This window comes from Rhinolophus sinicus, linkage group LG07 (assembly GCF_036562045.2).
Source record: "Rhinolophus sinicus isolate RSC01 linkage group LG07, ASM3656204v1, whole genome shotgun sequence".
Classification (NCBI taxonomy): Eukaryota; Metazoa; Chordata; class Mammalia; order Chiroptera; family Rhinolophidae; genus Rhinolophus; species Rhinolophus sinicus.
The window spans coordinates 26,327,150-26,349,897 of NC_133757.1; the positions used below are offsets into that span (position 1 = coordinate 26,327,150).

The 22,748-nt window shown below is 36.0% G+C and overlaps 1 protein-coding gene across 23 annotated transcripts in view; it reads right to left on the reverse strand.

Moving 5' to 3' along the window:
• LCOR (ligand dependent nuclear receptor corepressor) overlaps positions 1-22,748 on the reverse strand; it is a 126,773-nt gene that overhangs the window by 15,987 nt on the left and 88,038 nt on the right. For 5 of the 23 annotated variants that reach the window (XM_074339291.1, XM_074339290.1, XM_074339289.1 and 2 more), the window contains one exon: positions 11,306-20,815. The exons of the other annotated variants lie outside the window; for them this stretch is intronic. In XM_074339291.1, coding sequence (XP_074195392.1) covers positions 19,846-20,815 — 970 coding nt within the window. In that variant the 3' untranslated portion in view covers positions 11,306-19,845. Of the gene's footprint in view, positions 1-11,305; positions 20,816-22,748 lie in introns of those variants that run through there. 23 annotated transcript variants of the gene reach the window in all.

Sequence of the window (22,748 nt, forward strand, 5' to 3'; positions counted from 1 at the left end):
CTCTGGTTTCTGAAGCAGTGTGTTTCAGTGGAAAGAGCACAGGTTGTGGAATATGAAAAACCTACATTCTACTTCTTGCTCTGACATTTACTATCTACAGGATCTAAGGCAAATTACTTAACCTCTCTGAACCTTGGTTTCATCACCTGTAAGTTGGAACTAAATATCAATATTTCAAAGGACTGTTGTTAAGATATTAGATAATGTGCATAAAGCACAAAACAGCAGGTGCTCAATTTTAGTTTCTCTGTTCCTGACTCAGGGAGATTTTTAAGACCAACTGGTGAATGAAGCTGCTGAAACATGTCTAAATACAAAATAAAATAAAACCAAGAAATTATTAGTGAAGTCTGTTGTTAAACTGCTTTACAAATAAACCGTTTTTATTTCCCCCGCCAGCAAGAGAGTAGTTTTAATCAGTGATGCCAGGAATATCTGAAAGGGTCTACATTGGGCTACGGATTAGACAGACTTGTCTTAGAAAATGCCTATCTCAAACTTGAAACTGATCACTGCACTGTGAATAATCCAAGAAAAAGGATTATTACAGAAATATCGTAACAGGTGTAGGGGATGGTGAACTTTCAAGTATGCTGGCAATGGGGCAAAAACATAATAAAAAGGAAAAACCAAAGCAACTAGAAAAAAGCTCATTGAACAGTACACTTATGATACGTATATTTTTCTGTCTGTATACTGTCCTTCAGGAAAAAGGTTTAAAAAGGCAACATATGGAAGGGCAACAGGAAAAAGTTACTCCTGCTGTGTGAGAACAGGAAATGTTACTGTCCTCCTTCAGAAGAGGGGAGACCCCAGTGACACCCTTAGGTAAGGGACTGTTAAGTCATTTCCAATTCTAGGACTCAGCGAGGTGTGTACAATGAGCACTCAGGAGGCCCTGCTGAAGGACCCCCCCCAGGAGGAACTGGTGGCTCTATCCATCGGCATATTACAGGCATACCTCGGAGATACTGCGGACTCAGACCACCACAATAAAGAGAGGGTCACAGCAGAGCAAATCCTAGTCTTTTTGTTGGTGGAGGGTCTTGCCTTCAATTCGTAAAAAGAATGCCACATCTGTGAAGCACAACAAAGCAGAGCGCAGTAACACGAGGTACGCCTGTTCGTGTTCCCTGGCCTGTACTGGGAAGCAGTGGAGAGTAAGTAGTCTGTCACTTACTAGTTGTGACTTTGACCAAAACACTTATCCATTTTGGGTCTTAGTAGAGCACCTGCCCCTTTACCACACAGAATTGATGCAAAGGAAAACCGACCACGTTTATACAAATATCAGTTACCATCACTGTCAGCCAATCACATGAAATATGATTCAATAAAAATAACTCAGAGATCAGGAATGTACATTAATATTTTCTTACAAGCTAAAAAAACAAGTGTTCTAGATAACTAAAGTTTCCCTCCAAGTACCAAACATTTTAAAATTTTAAAATAGTTTTGATGGAAGTCTTTTAAAAACTATATCCTTCTCTGAACTCATTTATTCTATCTTACTGACTCAGGGTCATTACCATGTGCACTATTATTGAAGTTAGGCATTATTTTTATTATACTAAACTGAAACAGAATGATAGTTTTCGGGGCTATTCAATTAAGTAGATTTGTCTGCCTAAATACAAAAAAGCCAGCGGCAGTCTGCATTTTATGAAAATCTTCCTTCTTATTGGCTTCCAAATATAAGCTGTGTTTAGGAGTTCCCCTTTTACCTTTAGCAGAGAACTTCCGTTCACTTTAAGTAAAAATAAACAGGCTCTGAATGAAGGCTTGGGAATAGTTTGATGAGTACATGAATTTTCTAAAAAAACTTCAATTTCTCAGAGGCCTTTATTCCTCAGTTTTTGGTTCTTGGATATATTTCTGATGTTTCTGAGATATGTGCCAACAAATAAGTGGGACATTACTGCCTATTCGAAGCATCAAAGATTATATTCTAAATGCATTTTAGCAATACACAAACAAAAGCAAAAAGATTGCTTGATAATGGTCTATGAGAGAGATTAAGAAATATCCTGGAATCTGATTGTAAGAAAAAACTGAAGAGCTAAATGGTTCTCCCCAACTCAAGAAGCATAACCATCACTGAAGTCTGTGAAAACTTTTGAGACACTGCTTCCTGCCTGAGGCTGTGCTCTGGAAGTAGGCTTTAATGTTTAGAATTAACAAGTGCCTGGAGATTAATAGAATCAAGGTGTGTGCCCAGTAAGAGGACAAAGTGCTCTGAAGGAAACTGAGGAAGCACTTTCTTCTAATGTGATGCTCACATAGAATGAAAAACTGAATAATAACTAATCCACAGGTGATATCTAACTTCCTTTATAGTTGTAAGACTTGGATTTGCTGCTGTCCCACATTTCAGTAATTTAATAGTGCTTCAGTATTTTAGTTATTCGTAACTAATGTAAAGTTTTCCAAAGGTCCATGCAACCAACTCCGAAGCAATGACTGGCAATATGGCTCAGCTAGTCCACAAGGACAGAGCAGACAACCACAGTAGGTACCGTATTTCCCCGAAAATAAGACCTAGCCGGACAATCCGCTTTAATGTGTCTTTTGGAACAAAAATTAATATAATACCCGGTCTTATTTGACTATAATATAAGACCAGGCCTTATATAAGACCAATTGTCTGTTAATTTTTGTTCTAAAAGATGCATTAGACTGATTGTCCGGCTAAGTCTTATTTTCGGGGAAATAGGATATGTATCTACTTCACGGCATCATGGTAGGGGTGGTGGTGGTGGTGCTTTCATAACTATGGCACATTAAAGAAACATTGCTAGTATCCACTGAACTCTAAGCTGGAACAACACAGTACAGCATTTAGATACTGAAAGTCAGCAGCCAGGGTGCAGACAGGCTATACCAGCCTTAAGAGGCATTGATAACAGTGGTTTGGGGAAACTCGGGAGATTAAAAGATTAAAACTGCCAAGGTCAACCTTGCTTGAGAAAAACAGACATCAACGAAGGGTCGCTTGTGTGTGAGTTTTTCCTGGTAAAAAGGACCAGGGACAATGTGCTGTGAACTACAGGTCATCAGAGCAAGAAACAGGGTGCTCCTTATCGGTTACAGCCACCTCAAAATTATCTCCACCGGGAGTGACTGTATGTTTTTCTGAAATCCTAAGCCATAACGCTTGTAAAATTCATTAGCAATTATAAGGGTCTTGTATATTTATTCTGTCATGTTTATCTTTTACTGACTTGTCTTAGCTTTCCCAGCAAATATAAGCTTTTGACTGTAGGTAGGGACTACATTTCATATTTTTCTGTTTTCTCTTAGCAAGAAAGAGGGAAGGGAAAAAGAGAGCATCAAGGATGCTTCCTGGGCAGGATTATTTACCGAGCTAGGAACACAGGCGCTGAAGCTGGTGGATGATGACTGTGGGGGCATGTACATATCTGGTGAGTTCTGTTCTGTACACACAGAGTTGAAGTGTTTTTAGGATTCTGAATCTTTGCTGTCTGGTAGGTAACTGGTCACAGAGGCATGAGCTCACCAGTAGTTTCAGTTGGATCTGAGATCCTTTACATTAATACTAACCTTTGTCCAGGTGTCATTAAATGGCCCTGCTATAATAGCTAACTTTATAACTACAGTAATAAAATCACTTTTGACTGTGCGTCTAAATTATCCAGCTTCTTAACCTTGTTTGATTTTCTCTAGAAATTTTCTCAATTGGACCTAAGTTTTAGATGAATTTTAATTTCCTATCATTTGAGTATTTAATTTTAAAAAGAGCTTTATAAAAACGAATTCATCACATATTTTGGAACTGCCTATTTGATTTCATGCTTATTCTGCTTAACAATAGGACGCTCTGTAACAGCTGAGTGAATCAATTTATCAATCAGAAATACTTCACTGTCACCACTATAGAGCATTAAGATCAAAGAGCATTAAGGACTGGTCAATGGGAGGAAGGGCTGTAGGAGAGGGAAACTTGACTTCCAGCTACCTGGACAAGTTTTGCGTTTCTCTCCTTGGTGAGAAATGGCCTGCACAACCTTGACCGCTTTGTCTTTCTAGCCTCAGTTCAATGCCTAATTCTTAAGGGTGTGGTAAAAGGATAAGATAATATTCATAAAAACTTGGAAAGGCATAGTTTAAGAATGATGTGTTATTTCACAACCCTATCTTTCATGATTTACTCAACATTGGTTTTCTAGAGCAGAGGTTACACACAGAACTCACGTACTTTGTCAATACTGTACTACTTAAATTCCCGAAGGAAAGCATTCCTGTGGTTACTATAAATGGTGACTGGTCAATGCTTATGTTATCTTAGAGTAAAAGACAGATCAAATAAAGATGTGGCAGAGAGCTGAAATGACAATTTTAAGAGTCTAGAATTTGGAATTGCTATTCAGGTAGTCTCTCCAATATATGCTCTCTACCAGTAAAACTGCTTGGTGGCAAATTCAACATCACTGATAACCAAAACATATTCTCGACTTGTTAGTCGAGATCAAGAGAGACAGTGAATGTCTGAACAGGAGCTAATTACTGGCAGAAAAAGGTAGCCCCAGGAAAACCAAACGGGAAAGTCAGAGAACACTTTAGACAGAGTAGACCAAATAGTTAAGAGCTGTAAATTCATGTCTTGATTCTCTTTAAATACAAGAAAACACAAAAATGCATTGTCAGCACCCCTCTTCAAGGTAATAAGAGTTGTTGCTATTGTTTGTCAGACAATATTCTGAAATTATGTTCCCTAATTTCCTCCTTCTGGTCCTTGAAATACCAAAAATGTTATATTCAAGGGCCTGTATGAGTCTGCTGACAAGTCCTTGCTCTCTCTACGCTGGGAAATGCATCTACCCTTGGCTAGTTCACATCCGTGTACCTTCCATATCCCTGATAAAAGGCTATTATTATTCAGAGTGGATCTAAATATGATAGAAGCAGTTTAAGGCTTGAGTATTATAGCTCCTATTTCTCTTCAATTTAACTAGATTGTCAAATTTATTAAATTACAATTAAATATAATTATCAAGGAGAGTCTCATGTTCACTCTTTCCCATATTTGTACCCTGCAGGCAAGTGTATAGAGGAAGCCGAAATATTATCAGTTATCAGACAGTTACTTGGTGAGTGGAAAGTTAGAGCAAAGGGTCATAAAGCAACACTTCCACATGCTCTCTAGGAATGTAATGGGATCACAAAACAGACATTTCTGTCAAACTATATACTTCTGAAGTTTTGTTTCCACCAAATTAATTTTTATTTCTATCATTCCACGTAAGACTATGTGTGCAAGACCAAATACACGACATTTGGTGTTAAACAAAAGGAGGGAGGGTTCAGAGGCTGTAAAAGACATGGGATTTTGGACTGGATGGCAAAAATTTAAAAAACGGTAGTTCCTGAAAGCGGGGGTAGAAATATCCTCAAGTGATATTAACTAAATACTTATTTGGTGAGAGCACAAACGTAAATTAATCGAATGAGCATGGTAACTAAGAAAAACGTCGAAATAGACTTTAGGAAATGATACAGTGATTTCAGATGTATGCTGGGTTACTTAGTAAAGTATTTCTGGTTCTGGGTTGCAGTCAAAAACAAATGGCTTTGAAAGCCGATATGTAAGCAGTATCTTTCATCCCAGTTTTTGTGGTACCTTGGAGAGCACCCTAGCAACCTCCTGTGCTTTCAGTTAGGAGCCCACACTCTTTACTGTGTGGCATTCAAAATTTCCTTCTTCCTCTCGCTGCTGTGTTGATTTGAATTCTTTTTAATTGAAAGGTTTTTTTTTCCTGCTTCTGTGTCATTTCCTCTTCCCTTTTCAATTCCCTTGAAAAACATCTTAAGAAAATTATTTTCACTATGTAGTAATTTATTGGGTTAGTTTATTCATTACTTATGCTTGAAATGAAGTTTTAGGCAGTGAAGCTACCAAGTTACAAAAGACAACATCCTGGACATAGAGAAGCTTCACAGTCCAGTGGAGAAGATAGCCAAGTCAAGTGTTACCATGCAGCGTGTTATTTAATAAAAGATAGAAACAAACCATGAGAATAGAGTAAGAATATGTAACATGGCGCCCAGGGAGAAGGTGCTAAGGAGCATGGAGTGTGAGCAGTGGGAAGCTGACAGAAGTTTTATGCAAAAAAAGGTGGTAAGATCAGATTTTATGCTTTAAGAAGGTGGCAGTTCTGGATAATGTGACGCAAACTCTAAAATGATGGGAAACTGGTGGCAGGGAGCTTATACACAGTATTCTCCAAGGGAAGTCGAATCAGTGTGGTTGAACTGGATAGTGTACTGAAAGCAAGAGAAGTCATGGAAGTAGGGATAAGATTGAGGTAGAATAAAGACCGAAGTTGCATGTATATGTGTGTGTGCAGTGTGTATGCATTTGGTTACATTTTGTCTTCCAATATTCCTGAGTAAAAACTTGAATATACAGATGTTTCTGAGTTCACCCCACTCCAGTACGTTCCCAACAGTATTTCCAGAGAGGTGGGTGGGGATGGTTTTAAAGGTCTACCGTGTTTCCCCGAAAATGAGACCGGGTCTTATATTAATTTTTGCTCCAAAAGACGCATCAGGGCTTTTGTTCAGGGAACGTCATCCTGAAAAATCATGCTAGGGCTTATTTTCCAGTTAGGTCTTATTTTCGTGGGAAACACGGTATTAATCCCAAGAGCACCCTAGAGAGAATGGTAAATACAGGAGTACTTTGCTTCTCTCTACTTTAAATTTTTAAATATATATAGCTCCCCCAACATTCATGAGGTGAACAAGTGAGAAACGACATTAAATCTTGTCTAAGCTATCTTAGGAATTCTTTTTTAATGTTTTACACTTTACAAAGTAGTCTAGGTCCTTTAAATAATTAGTTACATATTTCTTTGGTGTGCCATGATTGTGTTAATTTTAAGTGATTACTATATGACGACAAAAGTAGAATCTGCCGTGTTTAAGGATCGTACGACAGATTTGTATGGTATCAATAATAGAGATGAAGAACCTCAAGAACATGAGAAAAGTTAGGATAGAGAAGATCTCATAAAAATCATGAAAAACTCAGGACACTGTCAGGTATCTGCTTATTTAGATATGTAATATGCCAGTCTCTCTTCTTTTCACCCAAAAAGAAACTAGGAATACTTGTCAAAAACATATCACCTTATTTCATGAGAGAAAACACATTTGTATGGCTGGGATCTGTCATGTGAACTATGAAATGTCTTTTTGTTTGTTTGTGTCAGCTCCCCATGCCTCCTGTAGATCACCCCTCCACATACACACTGCCCTGCAAGGTCGTGGTGGGGGGTTTTGTTTAGTTCATTGTTATTACAAAAGAAGCGTATTCCCATTGTAATGGGAATCTTGTCTGGACTCTTGTCTGGACAAATCTGCTATTCTGGTTTTCTTAACCCATCTCTACTGTGTTTCCCTAAAAATAAGACCTAGCCAGACAGTCAGCTCTAATGTGTCTTTTGGAGCGAAAATTAAAAATTAATATAAGACCCAGTCTTAATTTTTGCTCCAAAAGATGCATTAGAGCTGACTGTCCAGCTAGGTCTTATTTTCGGGGAAACACGGTAGCGAAAGTTACACTGCGAGGCTTTCCTGGCAAAGTGTCTCAAGACAATTTAATAGACATTGGAATGAACACCTCTAAACTGTGCTAACTAGGATATGAATTATCTGTTTGAAATGTGCAGAGTTCCCATTTGTTAAGAGTGTAACTAAAACCACATTAAATAGGCAGAAGATTCCCCCAACTTCTTTCACTGGAAAACTAAAGTTTTGATGATTAACCACTATACATGCACAAATCTCCACACTCCCACATTCAGTTTTTAACATTGTTATTCATACTCTACCACCACATAAAGAGAAAACTACAGATTCAAATCTTGTAAAATCTCAATCTTGAATATACAAAAATCCCTGTATACAATGGAAATAGAGAAACTCTACGTAACCGTAATTTTTAATCTTAAACATCTACTTTCAAAACAACTTTTATTCCATTTACTTTACAAAGAATAATAGTTTAATAATTCCCCTGAAACAGGACCAAGACATGCAAAAAAGCTGCATTCCAGATTTCAACTGTAGTTCTAACATCTTAATGTCCGACTGACGAGTAAAACAAGATTGGCTGCCCGATGTCCCAGGCTAATATAAACTCATCTGCCTGGCTTTCAAAGTTCTAATCAATATAAAAAGCTTCCTCCACAGCTCCCAATCTGATTTTCTCCCTCCGTCCCTATTCCTCACACTAAAGTAACTCCAATCAGGTGCTTTCACTCCTAGCTTTCGTTTACTGAGCACTCGCAAAGAGCCTGGCAGTGCTAAGTGTTCTACATACAAAATCTCATTTATGCCTCAGAGCAAATCTCTGCGGTAGGTAGTATAAGCCCCCTTTTATAGGTAAGAAAACTTGGGATCAAAAAGGGTCAATAACTTGTTCAAGCTTTAAACCAGGCCCATCAAGTTCTGCCTCTTAAACTTGGGCTATTCTCTCTCTGCGCCTCCCCTACTCTTTAGGACTCACATTCTCCAGCACTGAGTCAACGACGACTTCTATTTCACAATGAAGGTTTACACACTTCAAATGTAATTTTTTTACTGATAATTTCATAATATAATTTCTTTTCCTAAAAAGCAATGATGAGTAAAACTAAATTAACAGCTGGGATTTAATTAAGTCAGAAAGTTTCAACTGAAAAGAAAATTATTAGATAAAACCCCTCATTCATTCTAATTCTAGGTTGAGTCAAGAATAACAAAGTGGTATAGAGGTTAAGTACAATGGTTTGGAATCATGAGGATTAGGACAGCTCATTATATAAGGAGGGCCAAGTCTCTTAAACTCCCCCATTTCCACGTTTTTCATTTTAAAAATGAAAGATTACAATGGGACCAACAGTGTTTAATCAGTGGGTTAATCAAAACCTCCTATGGTCAGTGTGAATGTCCTTAACACTACAGAACTGGACACTTAAAAATGGTTACGATGGTAAATTTTATGTTATGTCTTTTGCCACAATAAAAAAAAAAAAAAAAAAAAAAAAAAAAAGATTTGAACAAATGAACTTTAAAATGCAAGAAAAATAAAAAAATAAAATTTAAAAACTCCAAGCCAAAAAAACCCTCCTGTGTTACATTTTGAAAATTTGTAGCATGCGCAAGCCTCACTCTTATTAACGGATTCATTCAGGATTTCTGGTGCAGGACCCGGGCATTTGTATTCTTGAAAGGTTGGTTCTGACTGAGACTGATTACATCCAATGAGCCCCAGAACTCTTTGTGTTCTAACTTGTTCATAGTAGAACAAGCCTGCATACAACAGAAATAGATATTATGAATAATGTACTTTGAAATTAGAATAAAAGTAACTGCTCAAGCCCATCTTTGCAAAAGTATCACCACATTCATATGGTTCATAATAAAAATTTAACAAAATGGAGTTGTTTTAAATAAAAGGAATTAAAAATGACAACCAGTTCTTTTTCCTTTAGAAAATGCTACAATGCAAAATTGAGACCTAAGGTTTTTAAGGCCTTATTATTCAATAAAGGGTTGTTACTGTATTTCTCAATGTTCAGATATAATTAGTGTATTTGTCTCACATTTAATAAGAAACTTGCATTTTTAATAGACAGGGTTGAAAAGAGGTCTAAAGGGCTTTCAGACCAACATCCTCACTTTACAGATAAAGAGAAAAAAGAATGGTATTTCCAGTATACACCAAGTTGAAAGAAATTTAAAGTGCCAAATAATCCCTTATCACTCCATATTGCTGATCAAATAAAGTTGGCAAGAGTACAATTAACATTGTAAAACCACTAGTCAAAAAACAATAGTATTCTTACATACCTATAAAAAGCTCCAGATTTAAGATTTAATACTAAAAAAAAAAGGATTTTTTCACATATTTCAGCTACAAAGTCTAACATCATATGACTTGGGTTTATGCTTTTACACTTGAATACAAATGTCTGGTGAGAAGAATTCACAGTCCTTGGGGGAAAAAATAACTCCACAACTCAGAAAATGGCAGAAAGCTATACCATTTTCCATTTTTCCACTCCATTTCCCTTATGCAATTTCCCTGATTCCCACACCTTGTTAAGACATAGGGTCCCTGAATAAATTCCAAAGAATCCGCAGAATCAAAGAAGAAAATTATGGATTAGAATAACTCCTTTAAAAAAATAGGGTCATAACAACTGAAGGGCTAAATATCAACTTGAAGACAGGATCACTAAAATATATTCAAGACGATAGATTATAATCTTACTACACTGATCTAGCCACCAGTTTAGAATGGATAATGACAAGAAACAAATTACAGCGTTGAAATTTACAAAGAAATAATAATTAGGTTTTCAGAAAAATGTTCTACAAAAATGTGATATAACTAAGGGAACAAATGAAGCCAATGAACAAGCCTTTACCAACAAACATTTCTAATTTTATAAACATCAGCCCAAAAGGCAGAAATAGCTTGACAGCCAAAGAAATAAGAAAAAAATTAAAAGATAATCTAGACCAACTACTAAGAATAATATTTTAAATATAAAATGCCATTAGAAATGATCAGAAATCGTTTCAATCAGCCTACATTAATTACATGTATATGAGTTTAAAAAGGCAGCTGTCTAAAATATATTGCTCATATCATTTCTAACCTGTATCATTATAATCCCGCTGTTCCTCAAACACTTTACAACAGGAATCACTTTATAATACAAAATTTCTTTATACACCTAGTTTCTAAAGACCACAGTATGAATGTTGAGCAACATCTATGCTGTTCTTTCTTTGTCCGGAAAAAGGAAATACCAACATCCTTCCCAGCATCCCAACTACTATAATAACCTTCATTGACTGACAGTGTTGCTTTCACACTTACGTCTCAAGAAAAGAGCAAACAAAAATGACTAAATCATTATTCTTTTTAGGAAGTACTCTCAGCATACAGTTTTACTCTAAAACAATTATGAAAAACTAAGTATAGAAAGCAGGTATTATGAAAATATAAACATATCTTGTTTAGTTGAATATATTTTTTTATAGGTAATAATCCAATGAAGAAAACTTAGGCAGGGGAGTATCAGATTAGTAAAGGCAAAGAGTTACAAGGCAGTACTGCATCCAAAAACTGAAGCACAATTTTGAAGCCACAACTTCTAGTTATCTAAGAGATTTCATCTGGAAAGTATCATAAAAAATAACCGATTTTGATTATCATGTGCATTTATAGTACACCCCAAAATTCTACCCCGTTTGTGGATTTAAAATATTAAAAACTAGATACCAAGCATTTAAAACAGTTTTTCACAACAAAATTTATTAGAAGAATAGTGGTTTTGAAAAGTCTAGCATCCAGTGAGAACTACCATACACAACATTACAGCTGGGAATGTTTCTCCAAAATGTCATGGTCAAATAATACAATGGAACCATTAAATCTTACACATGCACGAAAGAACTAGCGCTTTTGACATACAATGCAAAAAAACAAAAAGGGGGACCACATGGATTAAAGTTTTAAGTACTCATCACATACATTAAGACACAGCTTATTTTAGTCCAGTCAAAAATCAGAACTGCATTAAAAATTTAATGTAGTGCAATCAAACCAAAAAACTTAATTTGTGATCATAAGTGCTCTACTACATAAACATTGATCATAGCAAGGAACAAAAGTTCAAATCACACAGTACAAAAAAAATCTGTAAATAAATATAAACTACAGTACAAGAGAAATATTAAATTATACAATTCCGTTAAACTGTAAACAGTATATTGAAATGAGGTCCATAAGAGTAAAGGGGGTTCCTGTTTTGTCGCATGACACTTGAACTTCTAGAAATCTGAATGATGCCATTTTCCTATCGTCAAAGGCTATGGGTTTTATATATGGAGAATTCCTTTTTAGATGTAAGATATCAAATATTAAAGCAGAGGAATAATCTATTTTGTTAACTACAGATAGTACTGTAGAAAACAAAAGGAATATTAATGAATAAAGACCTCTAGTAGACAAGTATTAACATTAAAGATGCAAAGGGCTAAAATACTCGAATTAGAACTTCGCATCAGAAGAAACTTGTCACCGAGGACTTCAAGGCTACAAAATATACTGACAAAATTGTCTGCTGATATGCAGACCCAGACCTCTGCCAATTTTTTGACATTTACATACTCGTGTTACAACACCAACTTTGGCAGAATCACTACTAATAAACTCAGAGCACTCCTGGCCCAATGGTTCCATCACAGTGGCCAGTGCACAGAATTCGCTAAAGACATTGCATAAACTAGAATGTAGAGGTCAGACACCCAAGGACCAGTGCTTGAATTTAGTAGTAGTATGGTGAAGAAGCAAGAGCCACATCAAAGAGGGACCGCATCTGTATTCTTCAGAAGCAGCAAGGAATGTTGTTTAATTGTGCTGGCTATTAGTGGCATTTAAAAACATAGTTTAAGTGTGTGTGTGGTGCATGTGCTGGCTATACATTTATGCACATTTTGTTTTTTAAATACACTGTTAACAGGAACCCCCATATTATCTGCTCAGTAGTAATAACTGAATATATAGAATGCCACTATAAGAGTGTGAGGCACCGTGTGCTGGAGAGTTATATGCAGCTTTAAAATCTGTTTGGCTGAGTTATACCTGGATACCTGAACTGAGTTTTTAAGTTGACATTCATCAAGGATGTGCTACCAGCACGTCGAAATAAAAGCAAAACAGAAAAATAGAAGTCACTGCTAGGTTTAAGAATAGCATCAAAGTACCTGAATTGAGTGAGAATAGTGTGTAAACTGTCCCTGAGGGTTTTTAAACAGTGTGTACAAGTTGGATTCCTAAGAACATTAGTTTTATTTAACAGTGTGGACTGATAAAATACCAATGTCTGACAGTTTAAAGTGGAGGTTATAACGAATTATATGCAAACACTCCAAATGTATAGTTTATACGTTTCTTCTCAAAGCAGCAGTAAGCTGCTGTAAAGTATACATCCCATCAGAACAAGCAACATGTGGGAGTCAGATAAAGGTTTCTTAGTCTGGTTTTCTGACAGCACAGCATATCAATGACTATATCTTTCCTAGATCAGAATGTAACTAATTTCGACTAGCAATATAGGATTAGACTTTTAATCAAACACTTTGCTATTACATACTAAAATTCCTTAAACTTACTAATGCTGGTATACTAACCTAGTTAATTATCCCCCCCTCATTTTAGAAATATACCCTTCCACAACTTAAAAACATTAAGATCCATTTTCAGTCCTCTGATGTAAAAAGCATGTCAGTGAATTAATATTAAAAATTTACACAGTAAAAAGGCTTGAATTTCAGCCAAAGATTCTAAATACTGCTCATTCCCTGAAGACTTAAAGGGAGAGAGAATCCCTACCCAATTTCCCAGCAATTTACTTTTTCTAAAATGGTCTGACACAATTTTTCATTTTGGGGGATCATCCCCTCACCTCCTCTCAAATTCCAATTCTTAAGCCTGAAATACTTAATGAAATGGGAAAAAAACGAAGCAATCACTTGGAATTGCTTAAAAGGTACAAAATGTTAGTCTTTTTTTAATAAGACAAGATGTATATAAATGTGATTTGACCCCATATTATGTAGTATGTTTTATATTTTTAAGTAATCACCCTAAAACTTACAGTACCTAAGACTCTGAAGATAAATTAAGACTTTAGTGTTGTAACAGAAAAAGTGCTGAATTATCCCTTTTGTAGTACTTAAAACATTTCAAACAAGTGCTTTTCTAGTGACAGTAAAATTTACTATATACCCTTCCACCAAGCAGGAAAAAAAATGTCACCTGGATAAAAGAAAACTTTTAGGAGTGTAGCACCAGGTATTTACCACATAACAGATGTTGTTTCACTCATTCTGAGGGGGTAAAAATAGTCTAGATTGAAAATCTATTTGGCTATTGAATGTTAAAAATCCCTGCTCTACTGTGTCAGTGTCCTGTGTCCAACCCCCCCGCCCCCAGTCCCCTTACACACTATCCACTGAGACTCTAATCTCTAAAGAGATTATTTTAAAATTTGTTTTCAGGACATACCTGAGAAAGGGTGCAATTATGCAGAACAAGGAATCTAAGACTGTACTAATACTGGTTATAGGTTTATAAATTCTTTCCCAAATCTAAAAAGTCTAAGAGGTATGGATCTTCAAATATGTCTTACTGCTTTCAATTTTTTTTGGTATGTGTGTAGGGTCATTTCCAGTGTTGAAAAGATCATCTTGAGTCTGTTCAATGACAGTTCAAGATGGGGTAGAGTTCATTTCCATATTCAAACAATAAAAATTAAATAGTATGATTATAATATCTGCAACATCCAATAAATCTATGATTAACTAAAAGTGCTTGCTTTTCGGCTTTTATTGATATAGCTTTAAATGAACTGGAAACCTTAAAATTACCCCCAATAGTTGCAGAATTAACTCACGTTACTGTTTGTCAAATCAACATTAGCCTTGATTTTCACTTTCAAACAATCTGAAAGACTTTTCTGACTATCACATGAAGATGGCCCAACTTTACTACATTATCTATCCTGCGACTCATTTTTCGCATTGTAGGACAGAATCTTTAGGCTTTTCTCAAGTCTTCATACTTGCCCATCCTACTTTCCACCCCTCTCCCCCAATCTCCTTCATAACACTTAGGGCACACAGCTACAGGGCTAATATCTGCTCCTTTAAAAGGCAACTGTGAGATTATCTGGGAATAAGAGACAGGATATGCAAAGAATTTCCTCTATTTTCTCTTCAGTCACCATGTTCACAAATCCTACTCAAGTCTCAAGGACAGAATGAATCCCCCCACCCAACCCCCCAAAAACAACTGAGACGACTTTGGAGGTCTGCATTCCTTGTACCACAATTATACTTTTTTCCTTTTCAGTAGTTTGAAAGCAATTAGATTTTTAAAAAATCCTCACATAGCTTAATAGTCTCCTAAATGGGCTAAAGCCATTACATTTTTAACAACACTGGCCTGACCATAGTATTAATGAAGACCTAACTGCAATGGAAAGGTAACAAGGAAAACAATCTTTGATATCTTCATGAACATCAAAATTGAACCTATAACGTTCAATGTCTCCTATAAAAGATTAAGTGGAGCAATTCAGTCTATTGCCATATTCTATTACCAATGACAGCAACCTGAATATATAGAAAAGGGTGGTTCATATGAAAACAACCTCTGGAATTTAAAGAGTAATTACAAAAGCAAAAATATGTGGTTTCAAAATTAAATCCACAGGGGTAATAGCTGTTAGAGATGATGACACCGGCTGTCATGTATCTGTCAGAACTACTCAAAATTTCAGGTTCTGACATTGGGCTGACTCATTAATTTGTTTTATAAAAATACCTAACTGAATCCAAACTTCACTATTCTGGGTCAATGAAATGTAAGAGAATCACGAAGGCTTAGAACAGGCCTTGCACCGTGTGCTTACTTGGGGCGGAGGGAGAACACAGCTCACTAGCAGCTCCCAGGCTGCTATGTACTGCCTAACGAGAGAAGGTAGTTATGATATGGGCCTTTGCAGGTAGTTACTTTTAGTCTAATTCAGAGTTCTCTCCAGAAAATTGGAAACTAAACTTCTCATTGTGCCTTACTGTTTTACTATCTGATCCCATACAGCTCATATTACAGCTCAGGTAAAATGTTGGAGAATGGAAATGCCAATTGGTTGAGGTAATGGTTTATATAAGATAACCAGAATTCTAAAAGCACTTCAATATCGTAAAGTAAAAGTGTACCAAATCAAGCTAATACACATTTCACACTTGTTGAGCTTGCGCACCAGAACTGAATAGTAATTACTTTCACATAAGGACCCCTATTACCACACAAAGCCTTACTCATATCCATGATCTGCTGCAGTAAAGGTTCATCAAGCAACACCTAAACTTCAGAACAACAACAAACTTAATAGTAAAAAGTATTACACACAAATATAAATTATTTTTCCTGAAAGAGAGACCTTGTCCTTCATGGTATTTGGGGAACAAAAATAAGTGTACAGCTCATCACATAGTTCAGTGTCACTTGTAAGCCTACTGAACAAAGCAATATAATACATTACTGTCAAGCTTGATGACTCTACTGTCTCAGAAATGAGAAAGCTAATGATAAAAATACCAACTAGGTATCCTTCCACAGAATTAGTGTTTTTTATTTTATAGTGCCATAGCTTATCCACTCTATAATGTCAATGTTCTCTCATAAAAAATGCCAAGAACTGATTTTGAATAATGTCTCCTCAAACACTAGTTTGAGTAATATCATATAGTTTGAGTATGTCATCATCCGCCTACTGAAAAATGAGAGGAGAAAAGGCTTTTGTGACAAAAACAGTTGTGAACTATACTTTCCCATACCATAAAAATGGTCAACTGTTGTTTTGGCCATGCAAAACTCTGATTAGCAGAAATTAAGCATGCGAATAGACCAATCTCTATTACACACTTATGAGGACATCCCCAAACTAGAATATCTACACTGAAAGTGCCAATACAGAATAGTGGCAAATCAAGAGAGAAATCAAATATTAAGGGATCACTGCGGCACCAAGACTGACAGCCAGCCATGTGATGAGCCACCTCCAAGAAATACATGGTATAATGGAACTCTGAACACAAAATTTAACATTAAAAGTGCACCTGAATATTACAAACTAACTTTACAAAACCTACAATAAGGTAAAATATATATCTTTTGAAATATTCAGCAGCTTTCCGTATTTTTTTTTAAGGTTTTTTTTTTTTTTTTGAGAGGCTCATGGAATTTAAAAGGGACCACTATCTAATTTCAACCATGCTTCACAAAACAATAATGGCTATTTTATATTGCAGTTACCAAAGTAATGCAATTAGTGCTTTAAAATAATCTACACTAAAAAAAAGAGAGAAAGAAAGAGAGAGAAAGAGAGAGAAAGAGAGAGAGAGAGAGAGAGAGAGAGAGAGAGACAGAGACAGAGACCTTTGGAGGAAATATGCTTATTCAAAGCTTCTTGGAAAAGAAAATTTACCTGAATATCAAGTCATGACTGATCTCAAGTGTAATGTTTAAAAGCTTCACAGACATGAATATTACAATCTTCAGGTCTCAGGACTTTTAATCTGAGAAAGTTTAGAGTTTGGTTTGTTTTTTAAATTCATTTTCTAACCAAAACAAATAATAGAAGTACTCAAATTTTCACTATTTACAACTCTCAGCCTACAATCTGAAATGACACAATACAAATTCTCTTATTTAAACTGCAGCATTAAAGGGTAGGCACACCATTCTTCTGCTGCTCGATTGTCATCCACTGAAACACACATAGAAAATATTTATGTTAGTAAAATGAGATCACTCCATGTACACTACAATGACAAAATTTACATAACTCAACTCATACGTCACTTTATAGACTACCACACAGGATTAAACCTCTCTGAACAGTAAAACTCTACAAAAGTTGAACTTTTAGGGCCAAATTTTTAAATGGGCCTTTAATGAAACCTTTCTGAGAGGGGATAAAAGCAAGCACAAATTAATTGCTCAAAGGACCTTTCTGTAGCAATCTTGGGCTACTGAGTACCCCAAGCATCATGCAAAAAGGCACCATGACTACAATTAATTGTGTGTGACAAATTATTGAGTGTGGAACAAAGGAGGCATTTCTTCATAAGCTTAGCCCTTTGCTTTCAGCAAACTTTTAACAACTTCCTTCAACTGCAGATGAAAACCATACATTTCATAGAGTATTTTTATTGCAACTTCCAGCTAGGCTAGAAAATACTGCAGAGTCATATACTCCTCTGAAATCAAAACTGCTTTTTCTGTTGAGAAGTCTAGAGAGCTAAGAGAAAACAGGCTCAGTCATCTACTGATTAAACTGCTACACAAAATAACCAAACCAAAAGAGGAACCCAAGCCCAGGCTACATCAAGAATGAGCAGTGCATGTATTTTAATAACAGCAATGGTGTGCCTAACCTTTGAACACGTAAGTTGCTGAGGGAAAACTATCCACAACCTAATTAACTGCTCCAATGTTTCCAGTCAAGAATTTATGCCTTGGGAATATCTGGACCTACTTCTCTTTAAACTGTTGGCATTCACCTGAAATCATCAGCCTCAATTTAATACTCCAAGTTTGATTTCATTTTATACAAAAACTACAATGATTTTTTTGTTTTCGGTTAAGCATTTAGAAGGGCCTGACCATCTTTCTCAGTAGATTAGAATACAGGGTGTATGTTGTATGGATTTTGTTTTGCACAAACAGTTTGGTTATAATGCAAAATTAAATTTCATAGGCTTTATCAGTTCTTTTTGCCAAAAACTGTAGAAAATAAATGTTCCCAACTTAATTACTATGATTTTAAAAGCCCATGTGAAAAAAAAGCTTAGATGTTCTTCAAGGAGTGCTTATACAAACATGATCTGAAAGGTCCTGAACTGTGTGCTACACAACCATAAAAAATAAGCAAATATCAGAAAGTTATAAAGGGGCTGTTATGTAGGATGCCAAAAAGAAAAAAAGACTCAAAGCAATGAATTAAATAAAAACTAAAAAACCATCAACCCCTCCCCTCCTGTACTAGTATCTGGATTAGTTTAAAAAGAAACTAATGATCTTGATTACTGATTGAATTATTAGAATTGAAATGCAACCTAAATCATATTAGGTTACCTTGGGGTTGTGTTTTTTTCTCTCACCATAAACATGGATCCTTCATTCATATGGATACTTGGGCAGACTACTGAGGCTGTAAATTCTAGATACCACGTTCACAATATTATAATTACTTACACACATTTCTTTTCCCATTTCTCCCATTCCCCAATAAACAGATCTTGTATATTTTTTACTAGTTGCTGCAACAACATTCAGTCGTTAGAACATGATCAAATTCGTAAAAGGATTTAAGAATATAAAGAAACTTAGTTTGCTAAAATGAGGCATCCTCTCCTGTTTTATGTAATGTACCCTGACTGCTCCTGAGTAAGAACGGAGCTCGTCCTCTATGAAATAAGGCTATATCCTCACTTGTTGGTGAGACCAAATTCTACCCTTAGAAAATCCCAAATGAAATTACAGCAAAGGTAGTGTTACAAAGTAATTAACCATAGCATTTCTGAAGGTAGTGTGTGCACATTTCCCACCTCCTTCCCCTCTGGGTGAGCACTAAATAGATCGCTAACTTGTTAAGTAAATTTAACAATGAGAAAAAAAATCCTAAAATGTGATTTGACCCAAATAATTCTTTATCATCGAATTACGAAATTCCTTACATTCTAAAGTTCAGTGTTCTTAAAGAGTTTTTTTCTTTAGTTTAATCCTTCAATTAGTTGAATTGTAGAAGAAAATATGAATAATTTTATAAGATGGCTTTCCAATTGCAATGAAAAAGCTCCCAGTATGACAGAGGTGGCTTCTAAAAGGGGGCTTTTTTTTTTTCCTTTTAAAGAAAGGCAAATATAACTTAAAAAAAAAAAAAAGAAAAGGAAAGGAAAGAAGAGCATGCAGGCTCTACAGGCAAGGAGTCCACTTCCATGTTATCTGTTCTCTGTGAGGTAACTCAATTCTCTTGTAGAGAAACATGCAAAAGGCCAAACAATATCCCGAGCCATACAGCACATGAAAAATTTAAAATATGCAACATTCAGAATGCACTTTTCACCTCTGTACACACAAGTCAATGCAAATTCTGCAAAGAAACAAGTGTCACAGTAAATGAAGTTAGGTGCAAGCAATGACAGCAGTAGTGCTCACCCAGTTTGTACAGTAATTGGCACTCTACAGTATTCCTACTCATTTTTTGATTCATTTGCACTTTGTGCTGCCTCTCCCTGGGGATCTAATTCAATCTTTACAGAAACATCTGGCCCCTCCGACCTCATTAATTTCATCTTTTTCTTTGGAGGGTTTTTCAAAGTGCCCAGCCTCTCCTTCACTTTGTACTCCAGTGTACTGTGGGGAATCCCATAAATACTCTGAGCTTTGGAAACACTCATTTTTCCACTCATAACCACTGAGATTGCTTCCTCCAGTATCTCACTGTTGTACTGTCTGTAACGCCCTCTTTTCTTCCGAGGCTGCTTGGAGCCAGGGTCTCCTTCTTGATCCGAGGTGGGATATGGCTGTCCAGAGGTAGACTGCTCAGCATCTGAGCCCCAAGAATCGGGTCCAGCATCTAACATGCTTTTTCTATTTTGTTTTGGAAGAATAGCCCTCAATTTTTTACTAAGCGCGCTCTCCGTTTGTGAACCCATTACCAAAGAGCTATAGCTGTACTGATCACCAGTGCGAGACTCCCAAGAAAGATCCATTCCTCGAACTTGTGGTATCTTTAAATCTACAGGAGATGAATGGCTCACATCCTTTTTTCCATCTTGTTTTGTTTGAAGTGCCATTTTTGGAAAGGCAGAGTTTTCTGCAAGAAAAGGAAGGTCACTGATGTTGCTGAGTGCACCATTTCCCCTGAACTTCATACGGCTGAGGTTGAACTCATAATGTGGTTTTGCCCAAGAGGCTTCCCTGGATAATATTAAGTGTTGTCCATGATTCTGTAATCCAGATGGCCCAAGGCTGGCAGCTGTGGACAATTGGTTTCTGCTCAGTAGTTCTTCACTAATCTGCAGGGATCGAGCCAATGGAACTTTGAGTGATGTGGAGTGTCCAAAACCTTCCCTGGTTCCATCCTGTAAGCTTCTTGGAGGTACCCCATCACCACTCCGAAGTCCGTCTGGGCGGTACTGGCTGGGTCTCCCAGGTCGCCTAATTGGATGGAAGGAAACTGATGTGAGCAGGACTTGCACAGGTAGGGAGGGATGGGTGAGGGGACCACTCCTTTATTAGAAGGCCTTGCTTGGGTAACATCACTTTGTGTTTGTGTTATTTATTTATTTTTCTCTAAAATTAAAAAAAAAAATGGTCTCAGCAGTTAGTTTTAAAACGTGTTCACAAAAAAACAAAAAGGAAAAAAGAAAAAAAACCAGGAGCTTTTTGGGCAAAGAAAAATTAAACCTGTCAGCTGGTCTCTGGTTGGGTTCACAAATTTTCGGAGAAAAAGTTTCGCGCAACTGTCTGAAAATAGCACCTTAATTATTAATTACAAAGTAATCATCAAGTCTCCATAGATCTACACACAATTGTGTTACCAACGTGACGTTACCACTAAACAAGTACAGTAATAAAAGAGTAAGCCAAATTATTTATTTTAATGCAACACATCCAACATTCATGACAATCAGCTATAAAATTGGAACCATTTACATTGGTGGAACCCAGAGATAACTGCTCATTTATCCCACAAACAAGTTGATGTTCATTATCAAAAATCAGACAACTCCAAATAACATTTCTTATTTTGCTTGGGAAAAAAATATGCTACCAGCCCCAACAGGAAAAAAACAAACTAACAAAAAAAACCCAACCCAAACCAAAATACCCATCGCATTATAACTTACCACACTTCTTCATTTTAAAACACTATTAGTTCCAGATACATGACTACCACAGATTCTCCATTTGAAATAAGCCAAGCTTTAAAGAAACTGCACTTTATTTTCCCCAAACCTTTGTTCCTTAAGTTCTAGTGAAAGTAATTATTGTCACAGGTATATATATAATCAATTTTGTAGCAGTTTTCTTTAAAAAAACTTAAGATACCAAACATTAATTTTTAAATTTCAAGTGAATAACTTTTCACATAATGCTTAAAATGTCTACTACTTACACAAAGTTAATTCATAAGGTTTTCATTTTCACAATAGAGAAAGATCACCAATGATAAAACTGGCAACTGGTAAAGCATGCCCAAGGGGAATAATTACATTAACTAGGCACAAAAGTGGAAATTACAGAAATGATAAACCAGCTATGTTCTCCAAAAGCCTACAGGGACTCTGTACTGTTATTGCTAAAAAACATAATAAGGAAAATAATGAATATTCAACTAAAAGATGGGCAATATTGTCAGTGTTTCTGTATTCCAGAAAACAATACCACATAGAAAACACTTTCTTTCCATTCAGAGGGATAAACACAACTTCAACCATATACTAATACATAGATTTGGTGGCCAAGTTTTAAGTGAACCCTAAGCAAGGGATTCATGCATACAAACCGTACTTATGCTTCTCCTACATGTGTCCTTAATTACACAACTCAAGTGTTTTTAATATATAAATGGAACCGAATGATTTGGGACCATGACGACTTATATATAAAAACTATAGTGAAAAGCAGGGCTTAAGGAAAAAGATTAGTAAGCTATGCAAAATGAATTAAATTATTTCTAGATTGAGTAGAGGACGACAGAAAAGGGAAAATGATGGAATTTTAAAGAAAGTAAAGGGATCATTTTTAGAAGTCAGTCAGTAAAGAAATCCTTCAATTTGAAGGTAATTAAGAGTAAGTCAAAGGGTTAGTCCATTTAGTGTCTACTTATTTCTTTACCATCTAAACAATTTCCCCATGTTGATACTGTAAAAGTCAAATAAACCTAAATATTAACTAATTTAATATACTGAAGTTATTTTTCATATCTAGATGAAATTGATTTTTGGTCACAACACAGTTTTATGGAAATGCCTTCCCAATATGGCACCTAAATATCTAAATCATTAATTCCTGACTTTTCTAAATGATTACTATGTACACATAGAGGAAGAATTAGACAATTCTTATACTGTAAAATTAGGTTCAG